At 40.6% G+C, this 19,934-nt stretch overlaps 1 protein-coding gene across 2 annotated transcripts in view; it reads right to left on the reverse strand.

Moving 5' to 3' along the window:
* The window catches only part of far1 (fatty acyl CoA reductase 1), a 42,221-nt gene that overhangs the window by 18,219 nt on the left and 4,068 nt on the right, over nucleotides 1–19,934 (reverse strand). For both annotated transcript variants that reach the window (XM_041838265.1, XM_041838264.2), the window contains exons 2-3: nucleotides 4,963–5,186; nucleotides 4,441–4,616 (exon numbers count right to left, since the gene is read on the reverse strand). In XM_041838265.1, the coding sequence (XP_041694199.1) occupies nucleotides 4,441–4,616; nucleotides 4,963–5,151 (365 nt within the window). In that variant the 5' untranslated portion in view covers nucleotides 5,152–5,186. The remainder of the gene's footprint in view (nucleotides 1–4,440; nucleotides 4,617–4,962; nucleotides 5,187–19,934) is intronic.

A 19,934-nucleotide genomic window follows, 5' to 3' on the forward strand; every position in this document is an offset into this window, starting at 1 on the left:
GCATTCTTTGTCCTCCAAACACGACGAGTTGAGTTTTTACCAAAAAGTTATATTTTGGTTTCATCTGACCATATGACATTCTCCCAATCCTCTTCTGGATCATCCAAATGCACTCTAGCAAACTTCAGACAGGCCTGGACATGTACTGGCTTAAGCAGGGGGACACGTCTGGCACTGCAGGATTTGAGTCCCTGGCGGCGTAGTGTGTTACTGATGGTAGGCTTTGTTACTTTGGTCCCAGCTCTCTGCAGGTCATTCACTAGGTCCCCCCGTGTGGTTCTGGGATTTTTGCTCACCGTTCTTGTGATCATTTTGACCCCACGGGGTGAGATCTTGCGTGGAGCCCCAGATCGAGGGAGATTATCAGTGGTCTTGTATGTCTTCCATTTCCTAATAATTGCTCCCACAGTTGATTTCTTCAAACCAAGCTGCTTACCTATTGCAGATGCAGTCTTCCCAGCCTGGTGCAGGTCTACAATGTTGTTTCTGGTGTCCTTTGACAGCTCTTTGGTCTTGGCCATAGTGGAGTTTGGAGTGTGACTGTTTGAGGTTGTGGACAGGTGTCTTTTATACTGATAACAAGTTCAAACAGGTGCCATTAATACAGGTAACGAGTGGAGGACAGAGGAGCCTCTTAAAGAAGAAGTTACAGGTCTGTGAGAGCCAGAAATCTTGCTTGTTTGTAGGTGACCAAATACTTATTTTCCACCATAATTTGTAAATAAATTCATTAAAAATCCTACAATGTGATTTTCTGGATTTTTTTTCCTCAATTTGTCTGTCATAGTTGACGTGTACCTATGATGAAAATTACAGGCCTCTCTCATCTTTTTAAGTGGGAGAACTTGCACAATTGGTGGCTGACTAAATACTTTTTTTCCCCACTGTATATGCCATTTCTTTCTAACTGTGCTCTTTCACAAAAGCTCCCAACCTACAACCTATATACGCATTATGGACACAGCATGCTTCCCACTGTTTCCCCACTGTATATACTTATTATGGACACAGCATGCTTTACAATAGTTATCTTGTTGTTATTAGTTGTTATTAGTCCCATCCTTCAGCTCCATTCAACACCACCCATCTATCTCTTAACACCATCCATATTGGATTTCTATTTGCCATATATATTTTTCAACTGTACTGTTTCACAAAAGTTCTGAACCTTTCTATTTTTCATTGCTTCTACCAATTGTAAATTGAAAATAAACATTATTGCTAAAAGTATTATTACATTATTGATCGATTTACTATGACTTTTCAGATCACCCAGTAGTGCTATCTGCAGGGTTAGCTCCAGGTAAATATTGCAATCCTTCAGCCATTCCTGGACCTGTGATCAAAAACAAGCTACAAATGGACAGTACCAAAACAATGATCGTCTCTTCGCAGCAAAATCTGCAGAGCTGGGAAGATTGTTATTTATATGGGGGATACATTCTATTGGTAGCAAAACTTTGATATAATTTTTCAATTAAAATCATTATAAGTTTTGAATCCGGCGTCGTTTTGCGTATCAGTTCATAAACACCATGCCATGGAATCAGTGAGTCAAAAATCTCTTCAACTATTTTGCAATCTATATGGGACAGCTGTCAATCCTTTGGTCCTTAAACGAAACTGGTATACTTTTTTATTTATCACAATTTTCTTTAACAAATTATGTTCTTTAATGCAGGGCCGACAGACAAGTTCCTTACCTTTCCCCCCTTCCATTTTTGCGGTAATGCTGCAATTATTTGGTTGTAATTTCAGTAGATCAGATATTTCCATATGTTTTTGTTAGCTGCATGTGCACACTTGGCATTCTCTCAACTAGCTTCTTGAGGTAGTCACCTGGAATGCATTTCAATTAACAGGTGTGCCTTGTTAAAAGTTAATTTGTGGAATTTATTTAATTCTTAATGTGTTTGAGCCAATCAGTTGTGTTGTGACAAGGTAGGGGTGGTATACAGAAGATGGTATTTTACCAAATAAGGCTAAGTCCATATTATGGCAAGAACAGCTCAAATAAGCAAAGAGAAACGACAGTCCATCATTACTTTAAGACATGAAGGTCAGACAATATGGAACATTTCAAGAACTTTGAAAGTTTCTTCAAGTGCAGTCGCAAAAACCATCAAACGCTATGATGAATCTGGCTCTCATGAGGACCGACACAGGAAAGGAAGACCCAGAGTTACCTTTGCTGCAGAGGATAAGTTCATTAGAGTTACTAGCCTTCGAAATTGCAGCCCAAATAAATGCTTCACAGAGTTCAAGTAACAGACACATCTCAACATCAACTGCGTGAATCAGGCCTTCATGGTCGAATTGCTGCAAAGAAACCACTATGAAAGGCCACCAATAAGAAGAGACTTGCTTGGGCCAAGAAACACGAGCAATGAACATTACACCAGTGGAAATCTGTCCTTTGGTCTGATGATTCAGATTTTTGGTTCCAACCGCTGTGTCTTTGTGACACGCAGAGTAGGTGAACGGATGATCTCCGCATGTGTGGTTCCCACTGTGAAGCATGGAGGAGGAGTTGTGATGGTGTGGGGGTGTGGGGGTGCTTTGCTGGTGACACTGTCTGATTTATTTAGATTTCAAAAGGTACACTTAACCAGCATGGCTACCACAGCATTCTGCAGCGATACACCATCCCATCTGGTTTGCGCTTAGTGGGACTATCATTTGTTTTTTAACAGGACAATGACCAAACACACCTCCAGGCTGTGTAAGGGCTATTTTACCAAGAAGGAGAGATATGGAGTGCTGGATCAGATGACCTGGCCTTCACAATCACCCAACCTCAACCCAATTGAGCTGGTTTGGGATGAGTTGGACCGCAGAGTGAAGGAAAAGCAGCCAACAAGTGCTCAGCACATGTGGGAACTCCTTCAAGACTGTTGGAAAAGCATTCCAGGTGAAGCTGGTTGAGAGAATGCCAAGAGTGTGCAAAGCTGTCATCAAGGCAAAGGGTGGCTACTTTGAAGAACCTCAAATATAATTTGATTTTTTAAAAACTTTTTTGGTTACTACATGATTCCATATGTGTTATTTCATAGTTATGATGTAGAAAATAGTGAAAATAAATCAAAACCCTTGAATGAGTAGGTGTCCAAACTTTTGACTGGTAATGTATGTATGTATGTATGTATGTATGTATGTATGTATGTATGTATGTATGTATGTATGTATGTATGTATGTATGTATGTGCGCATTCGGAAAGTATTCAGACCCCTTGACTTTTTCCACATTTTGTTACGTTACAGCCTTATTCTAAAATGTATTAAATTGTTGTTTTTCCCCCCTCTCAATCTATACACAATACCCCATAATGACAAAGCAAAAACAGGTTTTTAGAAAATCTTGCAAATGTATTTAAAAACGGAAATATCACATTTACGTAAGTATTCAGACCCTTTACTCAGTACTTTGTTGAAGCACCTTTGGCAGAGATTACAGCCTCGAGTCTTCTTGGGTATGCCGCTACAAGCTTGGCACGCCTGTATTTGGGGAGTTTCTCCCCTTCTTCTCTGCAGATCCTCTCAAGCTCTGTCAGGTTGGATGGGGAGCGTCGCTGCACAGCTATTTTCAGGTCTCTCCAGAGATGTTCGATCGGGTTCAAGTCAGGGCCACTCAAGGACATTCGGAGACTTGTCCCAAAGCCACTCCTGCATTGTATTGGCTGTGTGCTTAGGATCGTTGTCCTGTTGGAAGGTGAACCTTCGCCCCAGTCTGAGGCCCTTCTCCCCCGATTGCTCAGTTTGAGCGTGCGGCCAGCTCTAGTAAGAGTCTTGGTGGTTCCAAACTTCTTCCATTTAAGAATGATGGAGGCCACAGTGTTCTTGGGGACCTTCAATGCTGCAGAAACATTTTGGTACCCTTCCCCAGATCTGTGCCTCGACACAATCCTGTCTCGGAAGCTCTACGGACAATTCCTTCGACCTCATGGCTTGAGTTTCGCTCTGACATGCACTGTCAACTGTGGGACCTTATATAGACAGGTGTGTGCCTTTCCAAATTATGCCCAATCAATTGAATTTACCACAGGTGGACTCCAATCAAGTTGAAGAAACATCTCAAGGATGATCAATGGAAACAGGATGCACCTGAGCTCAACTTTGAGTCTCATAGCAAAAGGGACTGAATACTTATGTAAATAAGGTATTGTTTTTTTATTATTAATACATTTGCAAAAATTTCTAAAAACCTATTTTCGCTTTGTCATTGTGGGGTATTATGTGTAGATTGATGAGAAGTACAATTAATTTAATCTATTTTAGAATAAAGCTGTAACGTAACAAAACGTGGAAAAAGTCAAGGGGTCAATACTTTCCGAATGCAGGTTGTGTGTGTGTGTGCAGCACTGTCCAGCAAGGTTCTGGGAGCAGAAGTGAAACAACGATCTGGGGAGCAGAATCAGTATCAGGAGAGAAACAATGGCTCACTTTAGAGGCTCGTTGAATCGGATGGTTGCAGCACAGTGGAAGACTATGTTGATGCAGTCAGCAAGCGTTTCCTGGTCCTCTTTGCTCAGGTCCAGTTCTGGCAGTGTGAGGTCACTGTTCACAGCCACTATCTTCTCAGCAAAGTCTGGCTGTTCATCTCGTAACCTGTCAAAAAGCTGAAAAACAAATACAATTGTAATACTCCTTCATGCCACTTTCACAGCCAATAAATCAAAATTAGCCTACCCAATGTTTTTTTAATGAAAGCAATGTGTTGGTGGAGGGATGCGTTTTAGTTTGAAAGCACTTCAAGAAAGCAATCCCATTAGTAAGACTTAGGCTAGCCTACATCATGGTCTGCCACAGCCCAATTGTAAAGACAGTATGGAGAGTGTGGGCTGTGGAACTACGAAGTCTCCGTAACAAGCAGTCAAGAACTTATGATGCGTCACCCCACACAGCCTACAGAGATCCCATTTAAGCTGCCCCCCTATAACATTCCCCTTCTCCAGCTCTTCTCACCTTGCAGTTGATCATGTCTGCGATGCGGGCCTGGGGAGCGTGTCCCGCTTTGGGCCGGACCAGGACGTACACGGCCTTGACTCCAGGGCAGGACCGCAGCAGCTTCTCCAGCAGGACTTTTCCCATAAAGCCTGTGGCCCCTGTGATCAGCACATTCTTCCCCTCATAGTACTCAGGAATGGTCACCATTTTGTCTGTGCTCCAACCCTCCTCAACGACGCCACCTGTGGAAGGATTACATCATCGTTAGCCTAGTCACTGAAGATCCTTACTAGCCTGATGGAATTTCAGCAGTTACTAGGGCTGTGACCATACCAGTATTGCAATATTTTTTCCATGCCATAAAGTAAAACACGAAGCAGACTTAACTCTTTTGTCCTTTAAAAACCTGCTGTATGTAAAATAGTAGTCTATAGCTTGGAAAATAAATAATGTGACTCTGTATGACAACATAATGATGTTTGTTTCCTAAAGAAGTTAAATCCGCTTTGTGCTTTGTTTCCTTGCCACGATACTAACGAGTATCGCAATACTCGTATCGTCCCTAGCAGTTACACAGTCAAAACCACCCCAGTTTGTAGTCAAAAACTCCCCTTACCATCTACAACTGTTCACTTCCAAAGCCCATAGCTATCACTTACAGGAGCCAACACATCTTAGGAATTCAGCCACTCCAATGTTGTAAGCTACTTTTATCCTGTCTAATCCACACACTGCCATTAAGATGGCTGCCGGGCTCAAGAGCTTTACTTAAACCTTGCTGAGACGGGTTTCTCATTGGCACAATCTATTGAGAAACCCGTCTTGAGCGCTCTTTGCAAAGATCCAGCAAAGACAATTGAAATAGCCTACAGTACGAGAAAGAAGACTGCTCTACACAACATCAAATTGCATCACTAATATCCAGTTGACCTTGTTACAACTCAAGAGCTTAAACAAGCTGGTCTTAATCTCTAGTTGTCGGGTGGATGATACGCTGCTGTTGATACAGAACACTAGTCAGATATATACAGTGCCTTCAGAAAGTATTCACACCCATTGACTTTTTCCACATTTTGTTGTTACAGCCTGAATTTAAAATTGAGATTTGTTTGGTCACTGGCCTATACACAATACCCCATAATGTCAAAGTAGAATTATGTTTTTAGAAATGTTTACAAATTAAATCAAAAATGAAAAGCTGAAATGTCTTGAGTCAATAAGTATTCAACCCCTTTGCTATGTCAAGCCTAAATAAGTAAAAATGTGCTTAACAAGTCACATAAGTTGAATGGACTCACTGTGTGTGTATTAATAGTGTGTAACATGATTTTTGAATGACTACCTCAACTCTGTAACCCACACATACAGGTAATTGTAAGGTCCCTCAGTCGAGCAGTGAATTTCAAAACAAAAGACCAGAGAGTTTTTCCAATACCTCGCAAAGAAGGGCACCTTTTATTTAACCAGGTAAGTTGACTGAGGAGACATTCTCATTTACAGCAACGACCTGGGGAATAGTTAGTGGAGATCAGTAAAAATAAATTCAAAAAAGCTGATTTTGAATATCCCTTTGAGCGTGGTGAAGTTATTAAATTACACTTTGGATGGAGTATCAATACACCCAGTCACTACAAAGATACAGGCGTCCTTCCTAACTCAGTTTCTGGAGAGGAAGGAAACCGCTCAGGGGATTTCATCATGAGGCCAATGGTGATCTTAACAGTTACAGAGTTTAATGGCTGTGATAGGAGAAAACGGAGGATGGATCAACAACATTGATCCACAATACTAAGCTAAATGAAAGAGTGAAAAGGAAGCCTGTACAGAATTATTTTATTTTTTTACAAAACATGCATCCTGTTTGCAATAAGGCATGAAAGTAAAACTGAAAAGAAATTGGCAAAGACGTTACATTTTGTATTCAGGACATAAAGTTACAGTGGGGAGAACAAGTATTTGATACACTGCCGATTTTGCAGGTTTTCCTACTTACAAAGCATGTAGAGGTCTGTAATTTTTATCATAGGTACACTTCAACTGTGAGAGACGGAATCTAAAACAAAAATCCAGAAAATCACATTGTATGATTTTTAAGTAATTAATTAGCATTTTATTGCATGGCTTGGGCGTAGAAGCTGTTGAGAAGCCTTTTGGACCTAGACTTGGCGCTCCGGTACCGCTTGCCGTGCGGTAGCAGAGAGAACAGTCTATGACTAGGGTGGCTGGAGTCTTTGACAATTTTGAGGGCCTTCCTCTGACACCGCCTGGTATAGAGGTCCTGGATGGCAGGAAGCTTGGCCCCAGTGGTGTACTGGGCCATACGCACTACCCTCTGTAGTGCCTTGCGGTCAGAGGCCGAGCAGTTGCCATACCAGGCGGTGATGCATCCAGTCAGGATGCTTTCAATGGTGCAGCTGTATAACTTTGAGGATCTGAGGACCCATGCCAAATCTTTTCAGTCTCCTGAGGGGGAATAGGCTTTGTCGTGCCCTCTTCACGACTGTCTTGGTGTGTTTGGACCATGATAGTTCGTTGGTGATGTGGACACCAAGGAACTTGAAGCTCTCAACCTGTTCCACTACAGCCCCATTGATGAGAATGGGGGCGTGCTCAGTCCTCTTTTTTCCCCTGTAGTCCACAATCATCTCCTTTGTCTTGGTCACGTTGAGGGAGAGGTTGTTATCCTGGCACCACACGGCCAGGTCTCTGACCTCCTCCCTATAGGCTGTCTCATCGTTGTCGGTGATCAGGCCTACCACTGTTGTGTCGTCGGCAAACTTAAAGATGGTGTTGGAGTCATGCCTGGCCATGCAGTCATGGGTGAACAGGGAGTACAGGAGGGGACTGAGCACGCACCCCTGAGGGGCCCCCGTGTTGAGGATCAGCGTGGCAGATGTGTTGTTACCTACCCTTACCACCTGGGGGCAGCCCGTCAGGAAGTCCAGGATCCAGTTGCAGAGGGAGGTGTTTAGTCCCAGGATCCTTAGCTTAGTGATGAGCTTTGAGGGCACTATGGTGTTGAACGCTGAGCTGTAGTCAATGAATAGCATTCTCACGTAGGTGTTCCTCTTGTCCAGGTGGGAGAGGGCAGTGTGGATTGCAATAGAGATTGCATCATCTGTGGATCTGTTGGGGCGCTATGCAAATTGGAGTGGGTCTAGGGTTTAAGGATAATGGTGTTGATGTGAGCCATGACCAGCCTTTCAAAGCACTTCAGGTCAGTAGTCATTTAGGCAGGTTATCTTAGTGTCCTTGGGCACGGGGACTATGGTGGTCTGCTTGAAACATGTTGGTATTACAGACTCAGTCAGGGACATGTTGAAAATGTTGGTGAAGACACTTGCCAGTTGGTCAGCACATGCTCGGAGTACGCGTCCTGGTAATCCGTCTGGCCCTGCGACCTTGTGAATGTTGACCTGCTTAAAAGTCTTACGCACATCGGCTACGGAGAGCGTGATCACATAGTCATCCGGAACAGCTGGTGCTCTCATGCATGCTTCAGTGTTGCTTGCCTCGAAGCGAGCATAGAAGTGGTTTAGCAGTCCTCCCAAAAGCCTCCAGAAAACGTGTGTTTTGGGACCGAGAGGCACCTTTTCATTACAACATTGGAGGAAATACGTTCCTAGCGTGTGAGGAATGTGTTTGCTAGACTCATAAATGCTAGCCAGCTAACTAATTTATGTTTGGCTATAGTTATTCTAACCCGTTTGCAATCCCTTTAGCGTTGCTTGCTAGCTAGCTACAGAGGTTAGCTGGCTAGTTAGCTACAATAGTTAGCTACTGCCATCAGTTGTGTTATTATCCTATTTTGTCTATTCCACTGTTTGTAGAATGCATACTGGCATTTGAATAAAGCGTGGGAAAAGTGAATCCGGACACACTGTTGGTCAATGTAGACGCATGATACGTTCGAAATTCCATGCTCAGAATACTAAAGATGCATAAACTGTCAAGGTTAGAGACCTACCCAGAAAGACTCACAGCTGTAAATCGCTGTCAAAAGGTGATTCTAACAAGTATTGACTCTGGGGGTGTGAATACTTACGTAAATTAGATATTTCTGCATTTCATTTAATACATTTGCAAACATTTCTAAAAACATGTTTTCACTGTCATTATGGGCTATTTTGTGTAGATGGGTGAGAAGAAAAGAAATATATAGAATACTTTCTGAAGGCACTGACTTGATGATTGATACAGAATATTGTCTTATTCTAACAGATAGCCTAACCCCAATCAAGACCTTGAAATACTTAACATTCAATAAACCTCACAATAAAGCACCTCCTTTCTTGCCACTGGAAACACTACGTATGATGCATTAGTCATGTACAAGGAAGTCCACTTACTCAAAGAACCCTGGACTCAAGGTTTCCGTTAACCGGTAATAAAAAAAATGTGGAAAGCCGATAAAATTGTCCGGGAGACGAAAAAATACCATTGCGAAAAAATGCTTTTTAGCCTATTAATTGAAAATACATTTGACTGGTCATGCTTATCGGTCTATGGGTAAATTTGCATAATTTAGTGGAATTAAATTGACGCATGTGTATATTTGTTATGCATCTTATTTATCATACGTGCACAGCATACCGATTTTGAGCCTTTGATTGGAAAATCTGTCAGACAGCGCTTTTATAAACCCAATCATTGCGTAACAATTGTAAATGCAATCGTGTGTTAAACATTGTTTTTTGGCAATGATTAAAAATAGCTACATTTTTTCCCCCTCAACTGTAGCTCAGTTGGTAGAGCATGGCGCTTGCAACGCCAGGGTTGTGGGTTCGCCAGGGTTGTAAGTGGCTCTGGATAAGAGCGTCTGCTAAATGACTAAAATGTAAATGTTAATTGAAGCGCTCTTCCCATTCAAATGCATAGGCTTCATCATCGTCACATACACACCACTTTTTATTTTTTTTAGGGGGTAGATCAGCTTAATATTGCAGATAGATTGTAACTTCCATCAATGTAATTGTCTGCATCACTTCCAATCCCCCATGTTATTTTTTAAATATATATATATATATATATATATATATATATATATATATATATATATATATATATATATATATATATATATATATATATATATATATATATATATATATATATACATACATACATACATACACACACACTTTTTTAAAAATATATTCCCCTTTATTACTTTCCAACCCCACCACCCTTTCCCTAATTGGAGTAAAACTAGTGAACAACAATGCTTAGGCCTCTACTTCAAGCTTATACTTACTATATACATTTTATGGACACAGTCAATTTTACAATAATTATATTTTGTTTGTTTTTTCTCCTGAACTTCTACTCTCAACCTCTCCGATCATTTTCATGATGTCCATCCGGTTTGCTTCTACAGTGGGGAAAAAAAGTATTTAGTCAGCCACCAATTGTGCAAGTTCTCCCACTTAAAAAGATGAGAGAGGCCTGTAATTTTCATCATAGGTACACGTCAACTATGACAGACAAAATGAGGAAAAAATATCCAGAAAATCACATTGTAGGATTTTTAATGAATTTATTTGCAAATTATGGTGGAAAATAAGTATTTGGTCAATAACAAAAGTTTCTCAATACTTTGTTATATACCCTTTGTTGGCAATGACACAGGTCAAACGTTTTCTGTAAGTCTTCACAAGGTTTACACACACTGTTGCTGGTATTTTGGCCCATTCCTCCATGCAGATCTCCTCTAGAGCAGTGATGTTTTGGGGCTGTCGCTGGGCAACACGGACTTTCAACTCCCTCCAAAGATTTTCTATGGGGTTGAGATCTGGAGACTGGCTAGGCCACTCCAGGACCTTGAAATGCTTCTTACGAAGCCACTCCTTCGTTGCCCGGGCGGTGTGTTTGGGATCATTGTCATGCTGAAAGACCCAGCCACGTTTCATCTTCAATGCCCTTGCTGATGGAAGGAGGTTTTCACTCAAAATCTCACGATACATGGCCCCATTCATTCTTTCCTTTACACTGATCAGTCATCCTGGTCCCTTTGCAGAAAAACAGCCCCAAAGCATGATGTCTCCACCCCCATGCTTCACAGTAGGTATGGTGTTCTTTGGATGCAACTCAGCATTCTTTGTCCTCCAAACATGACGAGTTGAGTTTTTACCAAAAAGTTATATTTTGGTTTCATCTGACCATATGACATTCTCCCAATCCTCTTCTGGATCATCCAAATGCACTCTAGCAAACTTCAGACGGGCCTGGACATGTACTGGCTTAAGCAGGGGGACACGTCTGGCACTGCAGGATTTGAGTCCCTGGCGGCGTAGTGTGTTACTGATGGTAGGCTTTGTTACTTTGGTCCCAGCTCTCTGCAGGTCATTCACTAGGTCCCCCCGTGTGGTTCTGGGATTTTTGCTCACCGTTCTTGTGATCATTTTGACTCCACGGGGTGAGATCTTGCGTGGAGCCCCAGATCGAGGGAGATTATCAGTGGTCTTGTATGTCTTCCATTTCCTAATAATTGCTCCCACAGTTGATTTCTTCAAACCAAGCTGCTTACCTATTGCAGATTCAGTCTTCCCAGCCTGGTGCAGGTCTACAATTGTGTTTCTGGTGTCCTTTGACAGCTCTTTGGTCTTGGCCATAGTGGAGTTTGGAGTGTGACTGTTTGAGGTTGTGGACAGGTGTCTTTTATACTGATAACAAGTTCAAACAGGTGCCATTAATACAGGTAACGAGTGGAGGACAGAGGAGCCTCTTAAAGAAGAAGTTACAGGTCTGTGAGAGCCAGAAATCTTGCTTGTTTGTAGGTGACCAAATACTTATTTTCCACCATAATTTGCAAATAAATTCATTAAAAATCCTACAATGTGATTTTCTGGATTTTTTTCTCTCAATTTGTCTGTCATAGTTGACCGTGTACCTATGATGAAAATTACAGGCCTCATCTTTTTAAGTGGGAGAACTTGCACAATTGGTGGCTGACTAAATACTTTTTTTCCCCACTGTATATGCCATATCCTTCTAACTGTGCTCTTTCACAAAAGCTCCCAACCTACAACCTATATACGCATTATGGACACAGTATGCTTACATTATTAGTTATCTTGTTATTAGTTTTTATTAGTCCCATCCTTCAACTCTATTCAACACCACCCATCTATCTCTTAACACCATCCATATAGGATTTCTATTTGCCATATATTTTTCAACTGTACTGTGATGTTTTACAAAAGTTCTGAACCTTTCTATTCTCATTGTTTCTACAGATTGTAAATAGAAAATAATTTGTTTTGCTAAAAGTATTATATTATTGATCTATTGACTATGACTTTTCAGATCATCCAGTAATGCTATCTGCAAGGTTAGCTCCAGGTAAATATTGCAATCCTTTAGCCATTCCTGGACCTGTGTCCAAAAACAAGCTATAAATGGACAGTACCAAAACAAATGATCTAATGATTCTGTCTCGTCGCAGCAAAATCTGCAGAGCTGGGAAGATTGTATCCCCCATATAAATAACATTCTATTGGTAGCAAGAATTTTATATAATAATTTAAATTGAAAGATTCTAAGTTTTGAATCCAGTGTCGTTTTGTGTATCAGTTCATAAACACTATGCCATGGGATCGGTACGTCAAAAACCTCTTCCCAAATATTTTGCAATCTATATGGGACGGCTGTCAATCCTTTGGTCCTTAAATGAAACTGGTATACTTTTTTATTTATCACAGTTTTCTTTAACCAATTCTGTTCTTTAATGCCGACAGACCAGTTCCTTACTTTCTCCCCCTTCCACTTTCCTCTCACATTTTTGCGGTAAGGCTGCAATTATTTGGTTGTAATTTTGGGTAGAGCAGACATTTCCATATGTTTTTGTTAGCTGCATGTGCGACATAGCTCCAGTTCTACCGATGATATCATTTACGAAGATTATACCTTTTTATTTAATTTGTAAAAAACAAGAGGTTTTTTGTCAATTAGTATATTTGAGTTTAACCACAATTTGTTGCATTATTTGTTCTGTAGTTTCTGGAGGATTAAATTGAAATTGCAACCAACTTTCTATGGCTTGTTTTAGAAATAGTGATATTTGGGAGATTATTTCCTTTTCAAATAACTGAAAGTGAGAGGTTGTAATCTGAATAAATGGAAAAAGGCCATTCTTGAACATTGTCTCACCCAATTTTACTAATTTGCTAGAGAACCAGTTGGGATTTAAGTATAACTTTTGTATGACTGAAGCTTTTAGTGATAGGTCTAATGCTTTAATATTTAATAATTTCTGTCCTCAGAATTCATATTCATTATATAAATTAGGCCCGTTTAAATTTTGTCTGGCTTGCCGTTCCAAATAAAATGGAATATTTTTTTCTCATATAATTTTTAAAAAACTGTTCGCTAGGCGTAGGCAAGACCATAAGCAAATAGGTAAACTGGGATAATACTAAAGAGTTAAATCAGGGTGATTTTTCCACAAATGGACAGGTATTTACCTTTCCATGGTAGCAAGATCTTTCTATTAAAATGTATTGGAGTGAGATCATTTATTTCCTTTGGGTATGTATTCCAAGTATATCCACATCACATCAGATCATTTTATTGGTAAACTACATGGTCATGTAAAAATTGTATTTTTTAGTGATCCAATACGTAATATAGTACATTTGTCATAATTTGGTTGTAATCCAGAGAGGTTAGAAAATGTATCTAGATCCTCCATGAGGCTGTGGAGGGATTCTAGTTGTGGATTTAAAAGAAAACATGAATCATCAGCGTACAATGACACCTTTGTTTTTAAGCACTGGATTTCTAATCCCTTGATATTATTGTTGGATGTGATTTTAATAGCTAACATCTCGATGGCCATAATATATAGATATGCCGATAGTGGACAACCTTGTTTCACACCTCGACAGTTTAAAACTTTCTGAGAAATAGCCATTATTTACTATTTTACACCTAGGGTTACTATACATGATTTTGACCCATTTCATAAGAGATTCTCCAAAATTGAAATGCTCCAGGCATTTATATATAAACCCCAGTCGTACTTTATCAAATGTGGTCTTCTGTAGCTCAATTGGTAGAGCATGGCGCTTGTAATGCCAGGGTAGTGGGTTCGATCCCCGGGACCACCCATACGTAAAAATTTATGCACACATGACTAAGTCGCTTTGGATAAAAGTGTCTGCTAAATGGCATATTATTATTGCTATGAATAGCAGGCCTGGTTTCCCAGATTTTCCATAGTGTTCTATTGTTTCCAGTACTTGCCTTCTATTATCTCCAATGTATCTTCCATGTAAAAAACCTGTCTGATTAGAATGAATAATGTCCGACAATACCTTTTCACACACCACTTTGCAATGAGCTGGAGGCTGTATGCATTTTGAAAACATAGCTATTTAATTGTTTGAAACCTGAACGTTTTACTACATAAAGGCATGTTTTACCTTGCTTCAAAGTAGCCTAAGCAAAATCTGACCATATTATTTTATAAAATACTTCCATATGCCATTGAAACCAGTAACCTATTTCTCTCATGTTCTATTGGTTTTCAACTTTTTCATTGTCTGGTAGCCAAATGCTCATTCACGCGTAGCCTACAGCCTTGTATGCATTGCTGCGCTAATAATGTCAAGAAATAATAGTCCACCAACATTAAGCAAAAAAGTTCTGATCTGTTGCATCAGATTCATTGCTTTTTAACATTTATGAAGGCTAGGCCTACTGGTTACATGAATGTGGGATCTATCGTCCCACAGCTATCACAGAATCTGTTTGGGCTCTTTCTTTCTTGACAAGCTGACCAATAGAATAGGTAAACGTTTCTACTATGGGGGATAGTAGATTGACACACTACCAGTCAAAAGTTTTAGAACACCTACTCATTCAAGGATTTTTCTTTATTTTTACTATTTTCTACATTATAGAATAATAGTGGAGACATCAAAACTATTAAATAACATATGGAATCGTGTAGTAACCAAAAAAAAAGTGTTAAACAAATCAAAATATATTTTATATTTGAGATTCTTCGAATAGCCACCCTTTGCCTTGATGACAGCTTTGGACACTCTTGGCATTCCCTCAACCAGCTTCACCTGGAATGCTTTTCCAACAGTCTTGAAGGAGTTCCCGCAAATGCTGAGCACTTGTTGGCTGCTTTTCCTTCACTCTGCAGTCCGACTCATCCCAAACCATCTCAATTGGGTAGAGGTCGGGGGATTGTGGAGGCCAGGTCATCTGATGCAGCACTCCATCACTCTCCTTCTTGGTCAAATAGCCCTTACACAGCCTGGAGGTGTGTTGGGTCATTGTCCTGTTGAAAAACAAATGATAGTCCCACTAAGCCCAAACCAGATGGGATAGCATATCAATGTAGAGTGCTGTGGTAGCCACGCTGGTTAAGTGTGCCTTGAATTCTAAATAAATCACAGACAGTGTCACCAGCAAAGCACCCCCACACCATAACACCTCCTCATGCTTTAAGGTGGTAAATACACATCCGGAGATCATCCGTTCACCCACACCGCGTCTCACAAAGACACAGCGGTTGGAACCAAAAATCTCAGATTTGGACTCCACACCAAAGGACACATTTCCACCGGTCTAATGTCCATTGCTCGTGTTTCTTGGCCCAAGTAGGTCTCTTCTTATTGGTGTCCTTTAGTAGTGGTTTCTTTGCAGCAATTCGACCATGAAGGCCTGATTCACACAGTCCCCTCTGAACAGTTGATGTTGAGATGTGTCTGTTACTTGAACTCTGTGAAGCATTTATTTGGGCTGCAATTTCTGAGGCTGTTAACTCTAATGAACTTATCCTCAGCAGCAGAGGTAACTCTGGGTCTTCCATTCCTGTGGCGGTCCTCATGAGAGCCAGTTTCATCATAGCGCTTGATGGTTTTTGTGACTGCACTTGAAGAATCTTTCAAAGTTCTTGAAATGTTCTGTGTTGACTGACCTTCATGTCTCAAAGTAATGATGGACTGTCGTTTCTCTTTGCTTATTTGAGCCGTTCTTGCCATAATATGGACTTGGTCTTTCACCAAATAGGGCTATCTTCTGTATACCCCCCTACCTTGTCACAGCACAACTGATTGGCTCAAACGCATTAAGAAGGAAAGAAATTCCACAAATTAACTTTTAAAAAGGCACACCTGTTAATTGAAATGCATTCCAGGTGACTACCTCATGAAGCTGGTTGAGAGAATGCCAAGAGTGCGCAAAGCTGTCATCAAGGCAAAGGGTGGCTATTTGAAGAATTTCAAATATATTTTGATTTTTTTTTATGGTTACTACATGATTCCATATGTGTTATTTCATTGTTTTGACGTCTTCACTATTATTCTAAAATGTAGAAAATAGTAAAAATAAAGAAAAAACGTGGAATGAGTAGGTGTCCAAACGTTTGACTGGTACTGTACACACATACACACATATTTTTAATGGCACACGAGACACCTGTCTTATTCGCGTCCATCTCAGTGAACTAATCCATTGCAGAGGCTGCAGGGATGGCACAGTCCAAGGGGAGTGTGGCTAAAATGCATGTCCCATCACTCATTTGGTGATCTGATAGTATTTGTGACCAGTTTCAGGAAGCTAGGCGTATGTCGCACATCACTACTTCACAGGAGAGGCATTTGAACTTTTTTATGAAAATGTGTTTTGGGGCAGAAATGCCTTGTGGAACATGAACTCTCATGTGCCTTAATAAACTTTTATGCCATCTGTAAATACGAATAAAATGTTTAAATTACAAGCCTAGTTGGTTTAGCCACAGAAAAAGACAGGAACCTTCCCGCTGGACATGATTGACTGAGATAATGGCTGGGCTGGACATGCCAAGAGACGAGTTCGGATTGGTCTGCCATGTAGCACGCTTCTCTCTATAACATGAGCTGCTCAGTGTGTGTCAATAATCCTTTCTACCGCTGCTTTTTTTTTAACGATATCATGAAGAACTGCAAAAGTGTTGCGACTGCTCTTAATGTCGCTGCCCTGAATTTAACAGGCGCTATCGACAAAGTCAAGATCAGTGGGAAAAGGTTGTGATGGACTACTTTCTTTTGGACGATCGTGCCATGCTGACTGAAAATTAATCAAACGATGAGGAAATCCCTGATTTAGGTCAAAACATTTAAATTGAACCAGACATTGTAGAGTCTTCTGATGACAGTGATAGGGAAGAAACAGCGTGTTGTTGTCACGGAAGAAGTTGACCGAGGGAGTCAAAAAGATCAGTCAGAAGGCTGTTGTATAAAACACCTGTCTCCGGATTACATCTTCAAACAAGGGCAACCATGACAGAGGGAGAAGCATTCATTCATGTATACGGGTAAGAGTCTAGCTACATTTTCAGATATTTTACATTTCAAATTTGGTCAGAAAGTCATTTTTATTGCAAGTTAAAGCGTACTGTTAGCTAGCTAACGTTAGCTGGCTGGCTCACTTGCTAACGTTACGAATAATATTACTACACAGATCATACACGTATCTCAGAAAGCCATTTGCATTGCTAGTTATAGCCTAATGTTAGCTAGCTAACTTGAACCTAGTTGGTTAGCTTTAGCTACCAGCAGATTCACGCATGGTAGTAACTTTATGAGTTGGGATTATGGTTCATTGTTTAGCTAGCTAACTACATGTCTAAACAAAAGACTCCACTATGCAAGTCACAATCTCACTGTCAAGTTTACTCCTTTTGTATCCTGTGCATGTGAGAACATAGATTTTATTTGATATAATGTGTGTTTACCAGAGACGGTAATGTGAAGAACAACATGACCTGCACCATGACCTGCACAGTGTCCAAGTTCTAAAATTCTCTGGTAGAATGCCTGCTTTTTTCATTTCGTCACACTCACAACCGTAAGCTATTTTCTGTAATTAGCTCGCCATTAACTTGTAAATAATGGTCTTATTGGGAGTTTATTTTCCTGTAATAATTAATACAAATTAGCTAAAGTTAAGACGTTGTCAGCTATGATATGGCGATTATTTGAACTGGCTAGCCAGCTAAATTAACATTAGGTAGCTAGCTAACAAGCTAGAAAACGAACCAAAACATTGTTTAGAAAGTTGCTTTTATGGCCTCCCGAGTGGCGCAGCGTTCTACGGCACTGCATCGCAGTGTAGAGGCGTTACTACAGACCCGGGTTCATTCCCGGGCTGTGCCGTGGCCGGGAGTCCCATAGAACGGTCCACAATTGGCCAAGCGTTGTCCGGGTTTGGCCAGTGGGGCTTTACTTGGCTCATCGCGCTCTAGAGACTCCTTGTGGCGGGCCGAGTGCCTGCAAGCCAGTAGGAGGGGGAGGAGGATGGTCGGGTCAGGTTAAGTTTTTTTTCTTCTGGTTCTCTGGCTCCCTCAAGTCATTTGTGTCTTATTTCACTAAACAGTGCTCTTAGTTGAACGGTGTTTCCTCCGATACATTGGTGCGGCTGGCTTCCGGGTTAAGCTGGCGGGTGTTAAGGAGCGTGGTTAGGCAGGTCATGTTTCGGAGGACGCATGACTCCACCTTCGCCTCTCTCTCTCCCCCGTTGGGAAGTTGCAGTGATGAGACAAGATTGAAAATTGGGGAGAAAAAGGGGGTAAAATACACACAAAAAGGAAGTTGCTTTTAGTTGTCTGGTTTGCTAGATTGAAATATACTAAATTCATTTTTAAACAGATGTTTTATTGGTGTTAAATACACAAGTTATTTGCTATTTTGGACCACCTTACTGCTGATATCATGCAGCCTGACATTTTTGTGTTTATACCTTTTCATAATGACAAGTTTCCAGCTCTCCAGAATGTGTACCAAAACATTCAATGGCCATTTTCTCAAAAGTGGGGTTACAAGTTAACTTTCAAAAATCTTTCCAGCTCTCTCCTTTTCGATAACCACTCAGCTTGAAAGGGAAACATTTCATAAAATGGCCTACCTGATTCAGGAAACTGAGGGCCCAGAATATTTTATACAACGTTGCAAGTTTGCTAATGATAGCTTCTGTCTGGAGTCAAGTTAATAGTTGATACAATGTTTCAAGTTCGTTGCAGACAGGCCAATGCATAGCCAATGTGATTTATAGGAGAACAATTTTTCTACCTGCAGGCTGCAATGTTTTTCTTAGTTGGTTTTATGTAGGCTATTTTTACATAGTTGACAAATGGGAATAGAAGTTACTTTTTAGGTTTGAATCATTTAGATAGAATTTTGATTAACCACATAACAATGATTGAGACACGAAGACGTTATTATAAATTAAATTAAACTGTTCCACGAAAATGTGCATATGAAAACCATAACTGGCACGCAGACCGGTAGAAATGGTAAGATAAATTGGCATTCCACATGAGAAAGGTCACCTACTCCTCTTGTAGCCTATTACTGGCAACTTCAGGAGAGTAATCGCAGAAAGACAGTAGGAGGTGGAGGAGGATGGTCGGGTCAGGTTAAAGTTTTTTCTTCTGGTTCTCTTGTTCTCTGGCTCCCTCTAGTCATATGTGTCTTAGATCACTAAACAGTGCTCTTAAAAAACTCAATGCATATATAGTTGATTTTATTAAAACATAGGGTGGTGTGTCTATGGAAAAATACACGTTTTTAAAATGTAGACCAATCAATTGGTTGAAAGAACAGACGACTTTCGGTCGACCAAGATATGATTTAGTCGGGGACAGCCCTATTAGGAATAGTAGGCTATCTTACATAAGTCTGCAAATGCTATGATGCATGGAATGCTTTATTATAAAGGTGCATTTCTATGGTGAAAATGTGCTTCCCCAAACTTAACTCAGGCGCCGCCTATGCATAGGCTAGTGACTTTGCATCCTCAATCTTTGCATGTTCAGTTGAGATTCATTACCATAATCTAAATGCGATTTCTGTCATTCTGAGCACCATGGGTGGACGCCCTAATCAGGTTATGCACCCAATGCATGTGGGTCCGGAAATTTTCTCAAATGTCCGGTAAATTAAAATGCTGCCGGTCAAATGTCTAGCGCCACATTTTTATAACTGAAACCCTGCCTG

Source organism: Coregonus clupeaformis, chromosome 6 (genome assembly GCF_020615455.1).
Source record: "Coregonus clupeaformis isolate EN_2021a chromosome 6, ASM2061545v1, whole genome shotgun sequence".
Classification (NCBI taxonomy): domain Eukaryota; kingdom Metazoa; phylum Chordata; class Actinopteri; order Salmoniformes; family Salmonidae; genus Coregonus; species Coregonus clupeaformis.